The sequence below is a fragment of the Fragaria vesca genome, linkage group LG1, assembly GCF_000184155.1.
Source record: "Fragaria vesca subsp. vesca linkage group LG1, FraVesHawaii_1.0, whole genome shotgun sequence".
Classification (NCBI taxonomy): domain Eukaryota; kingdom Viridiplantae; phylum Streptophyta; class Magnoliopsida; order Rosales; family Rosaceae; genus Fragaria; species Fragaria vesca.
This window is the reverse complement of record NC_020491.1, coordinates 21,510,824-21,528,928: the sequence shown is the minus strand read 5'-3', so window position 1 is coordinate 21,528,928 and position 18,105 is coordinate 21,510,824. Positions and strand designations below refer to the sequence as shown.

The following is an 18,105-nucleotide window of genomic DNA, read 5'->3' as shown; positions in this document are numbered from 1 at the left end:
TATATATAAAAAGAACCATTATCGGTGAAAATGTTGAAAGTCCATGCGACAAAAGCAAAAGAATTCAACGGCCAAGATAGTTCCTTCCTCGGCTTACAATCACTTGAAAAAAAAAGTTAGATCAGGTGCAAGAAATTTATCAAAAACCTCGCTTGGCCAACATGCCGCGAGTTGGCACGCCTGTGCAAATCAGAATGACGATTGTTCTCAAGACCCTCGGCCCTCATCTCGGCCGAGACGATTTTTGAGCAAACAATAAATGAGATTGCATATTGCTACAATGCTACGTGGAGGCTAACCATTAGCTGGTTTAAATCAAGGCCGTTTGTTTCAATCAATGAAGAGATCCACGGTGTATAATCAATCAATATATCTTATTTTTTAAGAAATTAATATATATATATATTCATATAAATATAAAAAAAACTGTGTGACAAAAATTCTAATAAAATCTCCACGATACGTGAAGGAAATATATGTTCCATTCAAGGTGTTTCTTTCTGCTGCTACATCTCTCATCTTCCATCTATTTACATCATTTTCATTTCAATTCCCTTATTATTTACATCAAATATATTTCAATTTTTCAACAAATAAAATTATAAAATTTATATAAATAATTTTTAACCTGTTAAGAAACAAAACGGATGTACAGTGGCAGTGAGCCTTTTAATTTTGACGGGCCTTTTAATTTTGACGGTGAACTTGCTTGCACATGTATGGAGACTGGGGCGAAGAATGTAATTTGACCGGTTCACAATCCTGCCCCGGCAACCAAAACATGGTTCGTTAAAATCGAAGTGCTAAAAGACCCAAATCGTCGATTTTTCCAATGTTTGTTTCTCTTGCTGCTCAGTTTCGCTTTTGACATTACATTTCTGGGTTCAAATTTCATCAAATGGGTTCTGCTGCTGCTTCGAATATGGCGTTTTCCATTACTGTAATCAGCTCACCTTCTTCCGCAAAATTAAAGCTTAATGACACTTTTGCCTGCGCGTTCCATAAATTCAAACGAGGCCACTCCACCACCAAAATCTGTGCCATTTCTCCAAACGGCTCCGTTTCTGGTTCTGCTTCACATGGGGTTAGCCTCTCTTTCCCACTACTGCCATCCTTTTTGGTCTATTTTTTATCACCATGAATTGAATTGGCAACAAATATGAGTTTCTTAATTGAATTGCCGTGACTTAAACCATGGTGCTTTTTCTTCTTTTCTGGGTTGGTATTTATTAATGTTGGATCGTTCTCTTATATTAGCACGCCATGAAATCTCTGGTCAAAACTTTTGTTTATATTAGCATAATTGTCAGATATGAAATGCCAAACCAAACCCATTGCTGTAGCAACTTGACATCCTTAGCCAGATCAGTTGTTATCTTTGGCTGAATAAACCCTGGTCTGTCAAAGAGATATTGAATGAGCTTGTAAGGAACAGTATGTGCCTAACCTTTAGACTTTTCATTTGGTGAAGACTGGTTTTCAAGCTCCTTTTCTTCTTTTCCTTTCATTCTCATCAATCACAATCAGTTTGATTGAATAACTAATGGACTACTTATGCCCAGATTTCATGTCTCAGTGCTACATAAATAGTTGAGTTTGCATGCTCCATGTCCTTTAGGGTTTTTGTGGCTAGTTAAGATCTGAAGTGTGTCCTCAATATATGCATAATATTCCATAATAAATGTGTCATGAATTTAAATCTCTTATTGAGTTTGTTTGATGTTGTAGGCTGAGTGCTCAGCTGGAGATGTGCATAAACAAAGAAGCAGGCTTGAATCTTTGTTTTGTTATGATAAGGCTATTCCGGAGGAGATAATTGACAAGCCCATAGGAATATCTTTGGTCGAAAAATTCATTGGAAACAATCCTCGATGCATAGATTGTGAAGCGAAAGGCGCCGTCCTCTGCACAACTTGCTCTGGTTCAGGCCTGTATGTTGATTCAATATTGGAGAGCCAGGGTGTTATTGTTAAAGTGCGCTGCCTAGGTAAATTTATCTTCTTATCTTAACAGCTTCAGTCTTACAAATACATGTTCAAGTAAGGATTACATACATGCAGTTCAATGTCATCATATTTTGTTTCTACGAAGTATGAGTGTTATAAATTTTATAATTGACAAGCCAAAAAATACATGCCTCTTTAGATCAACTTCATTCCGTACTTTGAGTTGCAAGTGGCATGAATCATTAATTAGGTTATACAATCATGGTTGAAACACTTATTTATGCGTTTACTGAGAGGGATCTTCACAAGAACTGCTTGCTTTTAAAAACATATGTTTTCTAAAGTGACCAGATACGAGAGAATAGATCTACAAACGAATACGATTGTGGGGAAGCAGGGCTATATCTGGTCATGCTCAAAATGAAAGTTGGAGGGTGGGGCAATGGCACAAATCGTTTTTGGTCCAAATCTCTATCGATTATGCTGCACCCTCTTTTTCAATTTCAAAATAATAGGTTCTTCCTCTAAGGAGCAAATCCAGTGGAATTATATAGTGGAGGGAACAGTCAAGATCTATTCATTTGTTAGAATCAAGCATCAAATAAAATGCTGGTGATTGCTTGCCTGTTTATTTAAGAGGTTCTTTTATAGTGAAAAAGATCTTGAACAGTTAAATACATTGTTATAGCAGCAAGTAATTTGGGCAGGAATCCTGTCACTCTCTGATCTCTGCTGCATAGATACTTGAGAAACTAACTATATGGAGAGGAATACACCAAGATGTGTATCATGATGCCATTTTCATTTCCCGCTGCTATTTCCTTCATTTCCCGCTGCTATTTTCTTCTTGATAGCGCAGTTAGATCTTTGTTTATCAATTGTTTTTTCAGACCAGATTTTACTGATAATTTGTAGCATGTATAACCAATAGTAGCTGAAGTTCTCATTTCTTGATGTTATTGCGCAGTTAGATCTTTGTTTATCAAATTATTTTTCACACCAGATTTTAGTGATTTTTTGTAGCATGTATAACCAATAGTAGCTGAAGTTCTCATTTCTTGATGTTTTTGTCTTTCCAATATTCTTAATCTCAAAAGCTCGGTCCAAGAGATACCCTCATCTAAATATATACTCTTTTCAGATCTTCGCTTAAAGAAAAAGGTTTTAATAGGGAGTAAGGTCAATAAGTACATTGATTCCGAGTTGTAATTGACCAGACGTTTGGTCCATTTGGGAAATTTACATCAATAAGTACCCTCAATAAGTACATCTTTTTTTTAAAATTATTTTAATTTGTTTTTTTTTGTACCTTTAATATTTTTATTTAAAATGACAATAATCTACTTTAATTATGTAGGTTGTGGGGGAACTGGCAACATAATGTGTTCAAAGTGTGGTGGCCGCGGTCATTGTGGATGACTTTACTGGTTTGCTTATCTTCCTCCCTTCGATTCATTGCAAGTTACATGTATTACAGTCATATCTCAGACTATTACTTTGTTTTTTTGTTCCATAGTGCCAATTCTATGAAAATTTACATCGAAGCTCCACAGTAATGTATTTGATTTGATTCTATTTAGCATTAATACTTTTATAAAATCTTGGCCTTCACATGCTTTTTGACAAACGAGTCTTGTTGCTTTTTCCAGTCATATGTTGTACTAAAAAAGAATAATATTTTACCTTCTGTAACACAAAAAGAAAAGAAAACAAAAAACCAGAAATGAAGCTGATGATAAAAGAAAGCGGACTGATTCATATCTAGTATACTGGGCAAAATTTGAACGTTGTACCGCTTGCGGTATGCCTTTTGACATGTTTTGTAGTAAGATTATCAATTGAATAAATGAAAACATGGTTTCATGCTCAATAGCACCGTCAATAGAACTGTATCTACATTGTAATGCTCTCCAATATAAGCATTTAGAGGCTAGAATGAATTGAAAACGAGTCTAGTCTCTCTTGCCACTGGACTGAAATCTCTTGCTCAAAGGAAATCCATTATTGTTAAGCTTGAAATCTCTGAAGCTCTTCAATGCGAAGAGGAATGGTTGAGTCGAACCGCGTGCTGTTAGGGTTCTCAGCATAAGCTACATAGTAAGACAAGACACATGCTTGCGGCCATGCCATAGCAATCCTGCACTGAATCACACGCATCGAAGCGTTAAAAAGACATGCTTTTAGCATGGAAGACAGTTCTTTAGTTTCCATTTTCAAAAAAATACAGCTGAACTGAATTTTCTTACCATGAAATAGCCAATCAAGAAGGCATATAAGGAGACTTCAGTAGCATAACTCTTATGAATTGACAGAGTCTAAGTTCCACTGACCAGGCTACATATTGCACCTCCTGCCACCCCAGAAAGAAAACAGAACGACGATGTGAGATCTAAGTCGATTATTTCTTGTAGTTCTATATTCCTGAACATCTCCCATGTACCAGCTGATGCCTGCACAAACCCCTTGTTATATACCCCAACATGCACAAAACCCCAGCGATTTCCATACATTACCAGAGTTGCAGCCAGTCCTGAATAGCAGTTGGCACAGGAAAAGAGAAACTCGTCTGTATCCCCTGCAACCGATTTCATGCCTCTGGCTGAGCCCCGAATAACCCCCAGAACTGGAACCAAGATGGAGCCAATGCAGATACTCCCCATTGAATGTTTAAGTGTGTTGCAGAAAGCCTCATTTGTATCAACATCTGCTCCGCACGCAAAGTGCATGTACTTGATGCGTGAAACTGTGACTTGCAGCAGGTTCTTAATGACATGCATAGTCCATGCCATGCTTAGCAAGATAATTGAGATAAACAAGACACTGAAACTGCTACTTAGGGCAGTGGCTCCTCCGATGCCGGATACCAAGAAAGAGAGGTAGAGGATACAGGTGAAAATTGATTGAACGAGTAATGCTGTGAATTTCGGAGGGACAGCTGTAGAAACTGATAATATCCTCATGGCGAATTCGATACGGGGACTGACCCAGCAGGCATAAAGCGATTGAATGAGTGCACAGATGATTGCAACCCCTCCTGCGGCCAAACTCTCAGCAGAACTTATGTATATGAGTAGTACACCGACTGCACAGATCAGCAAATGGCTGAGCCAAAAGGCTGTTTTAATAGCTTTAGAAGGGCTTAACCTGATGATCCATTGCCATATCAAAGCGACAACTGCAGAGCAGAGTGTTGAAGAGAGGAGTGGAGCATAGAACTTTAGTGGGTGGAAATGGTGCTTGTGATTGGTGGAAATAAGACTGCAAGCTGTCAGAAAGATTATCAAGAAGGAGATCAAGACTAGGTGCAAGTAGAAAAGATATGTGAAGAGCCTCATGACAAATTCCCCCTGCCGTTCGAGTTTATGATGAGGTTCTTGTGTCTGCAACCAGTTCAAGTAGTTAGCAAGAAAGTCTACTGGTTCTGCAATAATTTGTTGTTTCTTCTAATTATGAAAGATATAGAAGAAGAAATAGTTGACAGAGATGGAAAAGAGAGAAAGAACCTTGATGTGGTTCCTGGGGTGTGATTGTGTGAAGGCCTGTCTTCTTCTTCTTCTCCTTCAAGGTCTTTGAGGATGTTCTCTTTAGTTTCCATCAACCATGTTCAAATATGTCTGCGGACTTCTTTAGTTCTTTTCCAGTTTCTTTGCTTCCAAGATTTAACAAAATCTGTTGGGAAATTTGAAATTCCTATATGTTAATCACTTGGACCTATCCGCTCTTGTTAAACGAATCATATAAATTGTGCGATGAACTGACCGATTCTTACACAATTTCCTATGTTCTTGTTCCTCACGTACTCTAATGGGGGCATATGATGCTTTTGGAAGAGATAGACAACAGGTCAGCCATCATGACGTGCTCAGTTAGTTGGGTATTGGTTGGTGACCTACATACTTGGTTTTATTTTTACTAGTCCTGCTGCTCGCGTGCACTTGTTTTGTTTTTGCAGATATCTGGGTCTTTTTTTTTTTTNTTTTTTTTTTTTTTTTGAGAAGGAGGTGAAGTAATTTTATTGATGATTCCTAAAGTTGAATTTGCAGATATCTGTTTTGATTTTTTTTTGTTTGAGAAGGACGCAAAGTTATTTTATTGATGATTCCTAAAGTTAAAGGTCCTCAGCACATGGTAAATTTTAGACCTATAAGCCTTTGCACCACTGTTTATAAAATTATTTCCAAGATCATTGTTGCTAGAATTAGACCATTAATGAAAAGATTGATTAGTCTTAACCAAGTGAGTTATGTCCCTGGTAGAAATATTTATGACAATATCATGATAGCTCAAGAGCTTCTCTTTAAATTTAAGAAATCTTCAGGTCAAATAGGTTTCTTTGCTTGGAAGGTTGATCTCTCCAAGGCTTATGATAGATTGAGTTGGCATTTTATTGAAGTGGTTTTGTATGAAGCTAAATTCCCTCACTCTCTTGTCAAGTTGATTATGCATTGCATTATGTCTGTGAGCTTTCAAATCAGTTTCAATAGTGAACTTATTGATGCTTTTCATGGTGAAAGGGGTATCAGGCAGGGTGATCCCCTATCCCCTTACATCTTTGTTCTTTGTATGGAAAAGCTTTCTCACTTGAGTCATGCAGTAGTTGATGAAGGACAATGGAAGCCTGTTAAAGCCTCTCAGTCTGGACCAAAAGTTTTCTCATCTTTTCTTTGCTGATGATCTTATGTTGTTTGCTGAAGTTTCTGTTGATCAAGCTCACATCATCAAAAGATGCTTGGATCTTTTCTGCTCCCTTTTTGGTCAATTTGTTAGCTATGAAAAATCTCTCATTTTTTGTTCCCCTAACACTTGTAGTGACATGGCTTCCAATATCAGCAACATATGCGGTTCTCCTCTCACCAATGATTTAGGTAAGTACCTTGGTATGCCTTTGATCCATGAGAGAGTTAATCAACACGCTTATGCCAGTATTTATGATAAAGTGCAAAATAGATTATCTAGCTAGAAGAGTATGACTCTTAGTATGGCTAGGAGACTTGTGCTTGTGCAATCTGTTAGTTCTGCTATTCCTAGCTATGTTATGCAGACTGCTAAATTTTCTACTAGCTTGTGTGATAAGCTTGATAAGCTCAACAAAGACTTTCTATGGGGTGACACTATGGAAAAAAGAAAGTTCATCTTGTCAAATGGGATTTTGTTTGTAACACGGAAGGGAGTAGCTACAATGCCATGATTCCAAACCAATGAGAAATTGACACGTTCGAAGGGCGTGCCAACAACCCATTAACTCAGAATCCAAGGCGATTTTAGGAATTTAAAATAAAACTTTACGAGCAAGGTGGACAATTGAAAACACAAGTGCAAATAAGAGTTCATAACTTAAGCGTAAAGTACATGAGAAAGGATCTTTCAAAGGAGTTTGAGATAAAGGATCTTGGACAATTGAAGTATTTTCTTGGCATTGAAGTTGCAAGGTCTAAAAATTAAGGGGATTTATTTATCCCAACGTAAGTACGTACTTGATTTGTTAGCTGAGACCGGAATGCTTGACTGCAATTATGTTGAGACACCGATTGAGATGAATCACAACCTTGCCATCTATTCGAATCAAATTCCAACTGATAAAGTCTAGTAGGGAGACTTATTTATCTTTCTCATACCAAACCTGATATTGATTGGACTGGTGATAAGACTGACAGACGGTTTACATCTAGATATTTTATGTTCGTTGGTGACATGGTGTAGTAAGAACAAAAAGTTGTTGCCAAGTCAAGTGTTGAAGCAGAATTTCGGGGTATGGCGCATGGAGGTAGATTGGCATTTCATTAAGGAAAACTTGGACATGAAAATCATTCGTTTCACTTTCGTGTAAACGGAAAACCAATTAGCAGATGTTCTCACAAAAGGAGTGTCAAGGTAAGTGTTTGACAACTCGGTTGGCAAGTTGGGCATGATCGATATCTATGCACCAACTTGAAGGGGAGTGTAGAATATTTGTAAATATTACTTTCCTTGTATGTATAGGTGTAGGAGATATTTTCGTATAAGTACTACAATTGTATCTCTATATAAACCTCCTATTTGGAGAAGAGTAATACATCGAAGCATCAAAGCATTATACCCATATCAAATTCTTATTTTCTTCTAATGTTTATTAAATTTTGTGTGAGTGTGTTGAGGGCACTTTTGATTAAGGGTGTACGACAGTGAGACAAGCATTGCCGAGCCCAAAATCTATCCCTATTGTCTAAGTTAGCGAAAACTAGGCTCAGAAAGCTTTGAATGATTGAGAATCCTAGAAACCTTGCTGTTGTGTTCCTTCTAACAATACATTCTTCATTCACAACAGTGTTATGTGTTTCTTTTAATATACAGCTTAGCAAGATGCACATGACATGTGAGCTAGAAAAACATGAGTTTCAGAAGAAGAGATCTGGGCGGCTTGCATATAGGTTGAGATATATGAGAGAAAGCGTTTGGACAGAAGATGAATCAGGAAGGATGGAAAACTAAGGATGCATTTGGTAGAGATGAAGCATGGAAGAAGAAGAGTACTGGAGAGCCTGCTAGCCTCCTTCATTTTGGTTGCCTATGGTTGATAACAACAGCTATTTATCTGCATTTTTCAACAACTGAGAGAATCTTGGTTGAAGATTTTTACTGTTGGGTAAAAGGGATGACTTGGTTAAAAGCAAATATTAGGTTTTGTAGTGTCTTTTTGGTTTGTCAGATATTGTGTCTAAGGCTGTGTAATTATAGAATAGGATTTGAAACGTGATTGTAGGCTTTGGGCAGATTTCTTTCGTGAAATCTACTGCTGTTTTGCTTCCTATTTTATTATGTGGTTGGAAATAAGAATCTTATGTTAAGCTTACTTTTTGTTTGGATGTTTAAAGGGTTTGGGCTTGGCTTTTGGGTCTCTCTTCTTCATAAATCTGTATTAGAAGTCAAGTCGTTGGGCATGAATTTCGGTCCCAAGATCTCGAAATTAACAACAATCCTAAAACTAATAGCGGGCCTCATGCAATTCCGTTACCTTCCACGCCACGCCTATTTTTGAAAGCCCCAAGTGCATGATTGTGGCTTAGGTCCACGTGCATCGCATGATATTTACGAGTAGAATTCGCCTTCAAGTGTGATTTGGGCTTGAAGAATGAATTGGGCCTGTTTACTGGATTTTTAGGCCTCAACATTAGCCCTCTTGATTATATGGGCCATGAAGGCATTAGAATGGGCCAGATAATCAACACCAAATTTTAAAGCCCGAATTGTTGACTGCAACGCTTCTCTCGGTCTGTGTTGGAAACATTGAACAAATTTGAATCTTCTTCTCCGACGCCTAGTATTAGTTTTTCTTGAATAGATGAGAAATTATGCTAATCTTTTGTTGTTGTGATCTATAAATTTCTTTGCTTCTTTCTTCATAGAAATCTCTGAATTCTTCAGTTTACAATGATTCTCAAGTTTATGTATGGCTTGGCTAGATTCATTGAAGCAAATCTCTCTTTTCACCATCAGATTTCTACTCTTTAAAATTGAAGCTAAGATCGTCTGCTATTTCCAAAATCTGGGCTTTAGCTGTCGTTGCTTTGATTGCTGCTGGGATTAACATATTGGGCTGAATTGTTGCATTGCGTGTGCTTCATCATAGGTGAGTTCAAAAATCTTCTCAAGTATATGCTTGCATTTGATTCTTAAAGTTGAATACGATTGAAACATAGACGTGGTCTTTTTCGTCTGGTGTAAAAAATTTATGCTTGCTTTTGAGATTTGTATTTGCTCAACGATCGCAATGCTTTATGGTTGCTGCTGGGATTTGTATTTTCTCAAGGATCGTAGCGCTTTATGGTTGCTGCTGGGATTTAAATTTGGTCGATAATCACAGCGCTTGATTGACAATATATGAATATGAATATTGCTTGCTAAGAATTGAATGTAACAGTGATATAACATGAATATGCATCGCTTGCTTTGTTGTGGCTTGGTATAATAATCGTTGTCGTTATAACTAGATTGTTTATTGTTGGGACTGATGTATCTCGCCTTTGTGAGCTGTTTTCTTTCCTATTGCCTCTTATGTTTACTGCTACAATCGTGAAAAAGAATAATATGGCATGGCATTGCTTGGCTTGGATGTGAATTTTAGCTTCTTAGAGTGGCCTGAACTTGTTATTGACACATAGATAATTAGTACTTTTCTTGGCTTGAATTTGTATTGATTCGCACGGCTTGGTATTGCTTGATTAGATTTTGTTATTGTCAAACAAAAATATACGTACTTGGCTTGGCTTGGGCATGTTCTAGGCATGAGCTTTGCTAGAGAGCTTTATATGCTTGGCATGGTTATCTTAGTTGTGATCATCTTTGCAAATGCATGAGGTGCTCTAGTATTAGATTGGCATGGTGGTCATTTATTTATTTTGATAAGGTTAGGTGGAATTGTCGGTTCAACATGAAGTTAAGCTTGAGCAAGTGGTGTTCAAGGGCTAGAAGTATTTGTTGCTTGGTAAAAACTAGGAAAGTGCTTTCAGTCATTGTGTTTGATCTTGTCAATTTGAAGAAGAATGAATTCGGAAATTTGAAGAAGAATAAAAGTTTGATTTGCTTGGCATGATGAGAGGTTGTTTTGAAATACTTGAAAATAGGCTAGCATATTGGCTAAAAAGATGGTCATCACATTATGGTGAGGGGGAAGCCATTGATTTGAGTTATAAGACCTGGTAGTGGCTTATGTTGTTTTTACAACAGCGTTTGACTTATCTGGTATTTTCTAATTGTCTTGCTTGATCTTCGTCTAAGCAACTCGGAATGGAATGAACTTGCATGATGTTTGTTTGCTTGCTTGGTTAGAAATTACTCAATTAGCTAGGCATATGCTTTGATGTCAGAAGCTTGTGAATTCCCCAAGTGTCTTTAGTTGCCTAACAAGAATACATCAGTACAAGAAAACACGTACATGAATTGGCTTGGTGTGAGTTTAAATGCATATAAAGTCTTGCTAGATATATGAGAGCTTGGTGTGGCTTGTCATTTGTATGCTTCTTGTGAATTCTTTGTTGAATGCATGATCTCAGACCCCAACAGAACTCCTATTGTCCCTAATAGACCCCTATTGCCCCCAATAGATTGCCGAAGTCAGGTCAACAGCCGCCGGAGTTCGGTCAACGACCATGAGTGTCAAGACCCACCCCAAATTTTACCCTAAAATCTGGTGTAAGTCCTGCGGGGATCACCTCCAAGGAAAATTTACCGAAAAATTCGGCATAACCTCTCTTGAAAATGGACAACCCTATCCTGAAAAAAATCAGATAACACTCCTATACCAACACATCCAACTCGACACCTGGAGCCACCTGCTCCCCCACAACACATCCACCACACACAAAAATAATATCATCTACAAATCCAACACATAAATATCCAATTTATATCATACACCATCCTTTGGATATCTCCCAAATTAATAAACAAAGACTTAGCACACAACCGAACTATTATACAAAGGATCCCAAGGAAATCAGAGCTACTAAACATTAGCGGAAGCAAGAAAATATGGTAGTAGGTTAACAAGTAACCTACTGATGAAAGGTGGAAGAGATGTGGGTAACTATGTCTCGCCTCTGACTAGTGCCAACCCGAACTCTGCAGACTGGGCATTTTAAAACGAAGGGCCCACGGGAAAACATTTGAAACCGTTAGAGTGAGTGGACAAAAATAAATTAATAAATAAAATATTTATGCATTCCCATTTGAATTTCCAAAAAAATTATGTTGCACGCGAAAATTAAAAAGCGCTCAGCTCATACCCTGGCAATTTCATGACTAACTCTGGCTAGTCTCCAAACTCAATAAACTGGAGCCTCTCAGGCTAAAGTATATATAAACATATATGTGTATGTATTTACACTCGTCAGACTCCTTGTATGAATTCTATGAACAAATTTGAAAAGTAGAATTTCATATAAGGCTACGACGCTTGCGTCTAACGCTCATGTCGCGCCATAATAGAATTTTTCCTCATTATGACCGAAGAGGACGGGTGTATATATACGTGTGGACTCCCTATACCAAAACCTAAATAAACCAGAAAAGAAAGTAGTTTTCATATAGGGCTATGACGCTTGTGTCTAACACTCACGTCACGCCATAATGGTATTTTACCTCATTATGACGGACCAAGCACGTATGGCTAGCTAGCATTTATATACATACTATACTCATAAACATCCAAAATACATATCCACCGAAAATCTCATTTTCGGAAACTCTCCAAAGAAGGAAAATGCCAAATATCAGAGAAAGAAATAAATCTCAGTAGAAGAAATAAATGATCAACAGAATAATTCATCGCATGCTTTTTAATTAAAACAAAGGTCCACTCACAAATTAGGCCTAAGCCTGATGTCGCTCCAAGGCTTCTTCTGCTCGGGCCTCCTCTCGTCCTGTTCTAAATATAATATTAATTTCCCAACCAAAAATCCAAAACTTACACAAAATAGGCATAATTAAATGTGAGCCTTAATCACACTCATCGTTGCCCAACTTCGCCATTCTTAACTCAATAGGGTCCAAACTTCATCGAACATACTGGCAGCTTTAATTCAACTTTTTATCAATTATACGACTTTAATTCAACGGCCAGATTCTACCTTAAATAACCGCCAAAATTACTAAGCTTTAAAAATTCCCAAACCTACCCAAAACTTCTCCAAAAATTCTAAAATTCACATCAATAACTCCCATTATTATAACCAATCAAAAACCATGAAAATCCCCTAACACTACCAGAAGAAAGGCTTTAGCCGACGAAAATAAAAAACCAGGCCGACGAATTATTTTTTCGTCGGCTAAAGTCCACCTTAGCCGACGAAATTTTCCTTCGTCGGCTATGATCAACTTTAGCCGACGAAAATATAAAAGTTTAGCCGACGAAATTAAAATGTCGTCGGCTAAAGTGCCTTATATTTGCAAATCTGGACAGCAGCTCATGTGGGAAAAAAACGGGAAGAAGAAAAACAGGAGAAAAGTTGGGTGTTGTCGAAATCTGTCCATGATTAGTTCGTGGAGCTATATATAGGTACGTATATGTGTATATATGTTGATTTTGAGTTTTATTTGAGTTGATTGATTTTGAGTACGTTGGATGTATATATATATATGTGTTGATCGATTTGGTTGATGATTTGATAATATATATAAAGTTGTTGTTAATAAGTAGTAGATATATATATATATATGTTAATTAATTTATAATATTGTGTTGATGATATGAGTTGATGATGATTTTGTGATGATGTTGATATATAATATTGTTATGTAATTATTAAGTATATATATGTGTTAATTAATTTGTTATTAATGTTGTAGTACGTAGAATAGTAAATGAATTGAGATTTTATATATGGAATTTAATTAATAATTAGCTAGAGTTATACATATATATTTTGTTATATTTTCAGGATATGGATAAGAGTTGGATTTCGCTTCCAAAATGGGACAAAAGATATGGTAAAGGAGTTATGAGTTTTCTGGAATATGCGCTGGCTAATGCTAACGGGAATACAATTTTCTATTGCCCGTGCACGAAATGTTAGTGTCGCAGCGATATGCATCGATTTGCGATTGACAAAGTATGGCAGCACCTGAAGAGTAACTGGTTTTGGGAGAAGTACACATGTTGGTTATATCACGGTGAAACATCATCAGGGGGTCCGCATGATCATGGCCAATTTTCTGAGACGGGCAGTACATCCAACGATCCAACAACGGCCTTCATCAACGACATGTTTCCTTATGAGAGTGGTGTATGCACTCAAGGATAGTATATGCCTGAGCCGGTGCAGCCCTTCCCTAGAGCTGTCAACACTGTTGGTATTGACAAGTACAACAAACTGCTTCCTTTCCAACAGACCCCTGTGTACCCCGGTTGTCAGAAGACCGTTCTTGAAAGTGTGATGGACGTAATGAAGATTAAAGTTGAGACAAAATCGACCGTGAAGGCTGTTGATGATTATCTACAGTACACTGCTTCGATGCTGCCCCACGGTCATCGTCTTCCTACCACTCATCATAAGGTCTGATGTATCCTGAAAGATCTTGGGCTTTCCTACATCAAGATCCATGCATGCAGATATGACTGCGTTCTCTTCTAGGGTAAAGATCCAAAAGGAAATGACCTTGGTGGCCTTGACGCATGTCCGGTATGTCACACTGACAGGTATAAGCTGACTCCTGCAGACAATAGGAAACCTGTGGAGGTACTTCGGTATTTCCCGTTGAGGGATAGGCTAGAGCGGTTGTACATGTCTTCACACACGGCCGAAGCTATGAGATGGCACGCTGATAGGGAATTGCATGACGAAGATACCCTTATACACCCTGCTGACCGGGAGGCTTGGAAGCATATAGACAGGGAGTTTCCTCATTTTGCGTCAGAGGTCCGAAATGTGAGGCTCGGGCTCTCATCCGACGGGTTCAACCCTTTTGGCAACATGAGTCTTCAATACAGTGTATGGCCGGTGATTTTGGTACCGTACAACCTTCCTCCATGGATGTGCATGAAGAAGGAATACAATATGTTGAGTTTGTTGATTCCGGGGCCCGGTTATCCAGGGAAGTGTCTCGATATGTATTTGAGACATTTGATTGAAGAGCTTAAGTTTTTGTGGGACGTTGGTCATCCCCCTTATGACAAGTACATGCACGAGATGTTCCAGATGCATGTCATGGTTGTTGGTACCATCAGTGATTTTCCTACCCGTGGGATGTTGTCGGGCAACGTTGTTAGGGGATACAAGGCTTGTCCAGAGTGCTTTAGCGATGAGGGGAGCAGCAGTCATTGCAACAAGATATGCAAATTGGGTCACCGTACTCTCCTTTCATATGATCACGAATGACGGTTCGATGCACAAGCATTTGATGGGACCGTAGAAAACGGTGTGCCTCCCAGAAGATGGACGGGGGAAGAAATTTTAGCAGTGCTTAATGAGTACGATTTTGGGCAGCTCAGCAATCATCCCAATTTTGTGGCGGCAATACCTGAAAGACCCGACATGTATAAATTCTGGACACATAAGAGCATATTCTGGGAACTCCCATACTGGAGTAAGTTGTTGATCAGGCACTACCTAGATCTGATGCACATAGAAAAGAATGTTTGCGACAGTGTGGTGGGCACAGTACTGAACTTGGAGGGGAAGACGAAAGACGGTCCTAAGGCACGCATTGATCTAAAAAAATGCTTATAAGAAGACATCTGTGGTTGAACGAAGGGAAGAAAAAAATGCCTCAAGCTCCTTACACCGTGAAGCCTGACCAGAAGAATGTAATTTTCAGGTGGATGAGTTGTGTGAAGTATCCTTCAGGCTATGTAGGAAATATATGGGCAAGGCATGACAGTGCACCTCTTCAAGTGTGGATGGTTTGATACTAGACCGCAGAGCATGAAGACTGATCAGTACAGAATGTTATCGGTGAACACTGCTACAAGTTCTTACGAAGATGACCCGTTCGTTTTTGCCACATCGGTAAAACAAGGGTTTTGTCTTGATGACCTTGCTAAGGGTGACGCGTGGAAAGTAGTCAACCTTGTGTACCCACGAAACATTTACCTGGCGGCTACACTTGGAGAGGCCGAAGACGAGGAAGAAGATGTTGCGTATCAAGAGCCCATCATAGTAGGTATTCCTAACTCCTCTACCGTTCGCCTTAGTAATTTTAAAGCGGGTCGTTCAGTGCGAATTTGTGATGAAAAGCCAAGGCTTATTGATGTTGATCCAAATCAAGAAATAGACGAAGACTCTGGCGATGAGGAAAGACATAGATTACCAGAAATTAATTCTGACACCGAAGAAGACTCATTGGATGATTCCGATTACGAGCGTTAGTTTTAATTCCGATTACATTAAGTTGTAATAAAAAAGAATGTATAACCTTTATAGTTTATATATGTTGAATTCATATTTCTGTTATTTTATATGAATTTTGGTGATATATGAACAGGAAGTTAGTATGGTTTAAACCTTCTGTTTTTTTAATGTATTTTGTACACTTTAGCCGACGAAATATACCATAATTCGTCGGCTTAAACCATCTTAGGCGATGAAATATAACATAATTCGTCGGCTTAAACTATCTTAGCCGACGAAATATACCATAATTCGTCGACTTAAACAATCTTAGCCGACGAAATATACCATAATTCGTCGGCTTAAATAAGTCATAATTCGTCGGCTAAGATGAGGTTAGCCGACGAATACCCTAATATTTCATCGGTTAAACCTTAAACCCTAAACCCTAAAATTTTTATATGACTTGTTGGGTCTCATCGGTTTGAAACTATTCTCAGTTGAAGGTCCGGGCAAAATACGTAATTTAGACGGTCCAATGACCTTTTCCGTGCGTTAAGGGGTTTGACTTACAGGATTGACCGTCCGGATTGAGCCCTTAACCTTGTCGGATCAAGTTGAATTTTTTCCCATACATGTATCGAGCCCTCAAACCACACCTGCATTTAACCGTCTATTAGTTTAGTTTTTCGAGAAATCAACAATGTAATACATAATATTATTGAGGCATTTTGTGGACAATGTCCTTAACCTCCTGCGGGACCTCGCCCCAGTCTGACCACAACATAGGGACTCTATCCCTAATGAGCGCTCCCACGCGGCCAGAGTATGTCCTCGACATCCCGCCCAATACTATGTCGCCATCACCGTCAGTACGGATGACGATCCTCCCTGAGGTACCGACGATCTTCTCGAGAGCCTTCCCTGTGACGGGGTCTCTCTTCTTCTTTGCCGGCTTCGCTCCAACGGTGCCTATCACATGATAAACCAAATTGATTATTAAAATCGGAGAATTATAAGAAAACAAATCATTCATCTTTCATTACCTGAGGGCGATGCGGCAGACGCGACGGATTCCGTCTCTGTCGCCGATGATGATACCCTTGTGGAAATAAGAGGCGTATCAAAAGGCACGAACCGGTACGCCGCTGATGGAGCCACTGGCGGGGGCAGTGGATAAATCGGCGTCCCTGTCCGAAGAAGTAGGACCTGGAGCCACTGGCGAGGGCAGTGGAGCCATCAACTGCAGGTAAGGCCGGTATCATCCGCGGAAGGAACAGATGAGGCGGCGGCATCTGTACCCCAGATGACCCACTATCCGAAGAAGTAGGACCTGCAGTGGGCGCCCGGTGTATCTTAGGCATACGGGGTGCAGACACCTCCGTCTGGGTCTGAGGCCACAACTGTCTCGAGGAATGAGGGACGCCCCGCTGCCTCGATGAAGGGGGCACCTTCGGCTGCCTCTGCGCCTTCTGGCTGTCATGGGGCCCTGAAACGACGTTTGAGGGTTGCTAGAGGTTCCCTCAGACGATTCGGACCTTTGGCCCTTCAAACCCTTTGTCGATCTAATATTACCGCTCATCTTGTTTAAAATATTAATTTGAATCAAGGCCAATGTTTTAAAAGGCTAAGGCGTAGCCGAGGCTTTGGAGCGAGAGCCTCACCAAGGCGTCAGCCTTTTGAAAAAAAAAATTTACGTTTGTAACTTTTAAAAATTAATTTTTTAAGCTCCTAACTTTTAGATTTATATTTCATGACAAGAAGACGAGGTCAGTTTCATGCTTATTTTCATATTCGTAACAACACCACTAAATCAAACATTGTAAACCCATTCAATTAGTCAAAAAAAAATATACACTTCCTAAATACAAATATACACTTCTTAAATATACACTTCCTAAATACTAAATACAAATTTACACTTATTAAATAAAAATATACACTTCCTAAAAATACTAAATACAAATATACACTTCCTAAATAAAAATATACACTTCCTAATAACACCACAACATTGCAATTGACCGGAAAATCAAAGCAAACACAAAATACTAAATACAAATATACACTTCTTAAATACTAAATACAAATATACACTTCCTAACAACACCACAACATTGCAATTGACCGGAAAATCAAAGCAAACATAAAATGAAATGTGAAATAGAAATGTACTTGAGGAGGAGGGAGGGCTCGAGGCTGGAGCAGCAAGAGGAGGAGGGAGGACCGGAGCAGCAGGAGGAGGAGGGAGGGCTGGAGCAACAGGAGGAGGAATGAGGACCGGAGCAGCAGGAGGAGGAGGGAGGGCCGGAGCAGGCGAGCAGCAGAGGGCGACCGGGAGAGGGAAAGGGAGAGGC

General features: G+C 39.0%; 1 protein-coding gene and 1 pseudogene across 2 annotated transcripts; one reads left to right on the top strand and one right to left on the bottom strand.

Annotated features, from left to right (window-relative positions):
- Positions 1 to 742: 742 nt before the first annotated feature.
- Positions 743 to 3,621, top strand: LOC101307729. The gene is made up of 3 exons (XM_004288574.1): positions 743 to 1,084; positions 1,729 to 1,987; positions 3,304 to 3,621. Exons 1-3 carry the CDS (start codon positions 899 to 901, stop codon positions 3,363 to 3,365), a joined length of 507 nt encoding a protein of 168 aa, XP_004288622.1. The 5' UTR covers positions 743 to 898; the 3' UTR covers positions 3,366 to 3,621.
- A 332-nt stretch (positions 3,622 to 3,953) lies between these two features.
- LOC101304922 lies at positions 3,954 to 5,749 on the bottom strand (annotated as a pseudogene). Its single transcript, XR_183863.1, has 3 exons — positions 5,450 to 5,749; positions 4,193 to 5,326; positions 3,954 to 4,088 (listed from the first exon to the last, which is right to left on the bottom strand). The product of XR_183863.1 is annotated as a CTL-like protein DDB_G0274487-like (transcript).
- Positions 5,750 to 18,105: the final 12,356 nt, after the last annotated feature.

Coding starts and splice junctions, on each gene's coding strand:
- LOC101307729 (XM_004288574.1), top strand. CDS start 899: ATGGGTTCTGCTGCTGCTTCGAATATGGCGTTTTCCATTACTGTAATC. Junction 1,085..1,728: donor CTGGTTCTGCTTCACATGGG/GTTAGCCTCTCT, acceptor TTGATGTTGTAG/GCTGAGTGCTCAGCTGGAGA. Junction 1,988..3,303: donor TGTTAAAGTGCGCTGCCTAG/GTAAATTTATCT, acceptor TTAATTATGTAG/GTTGTGGGGGAACTGGCAAC.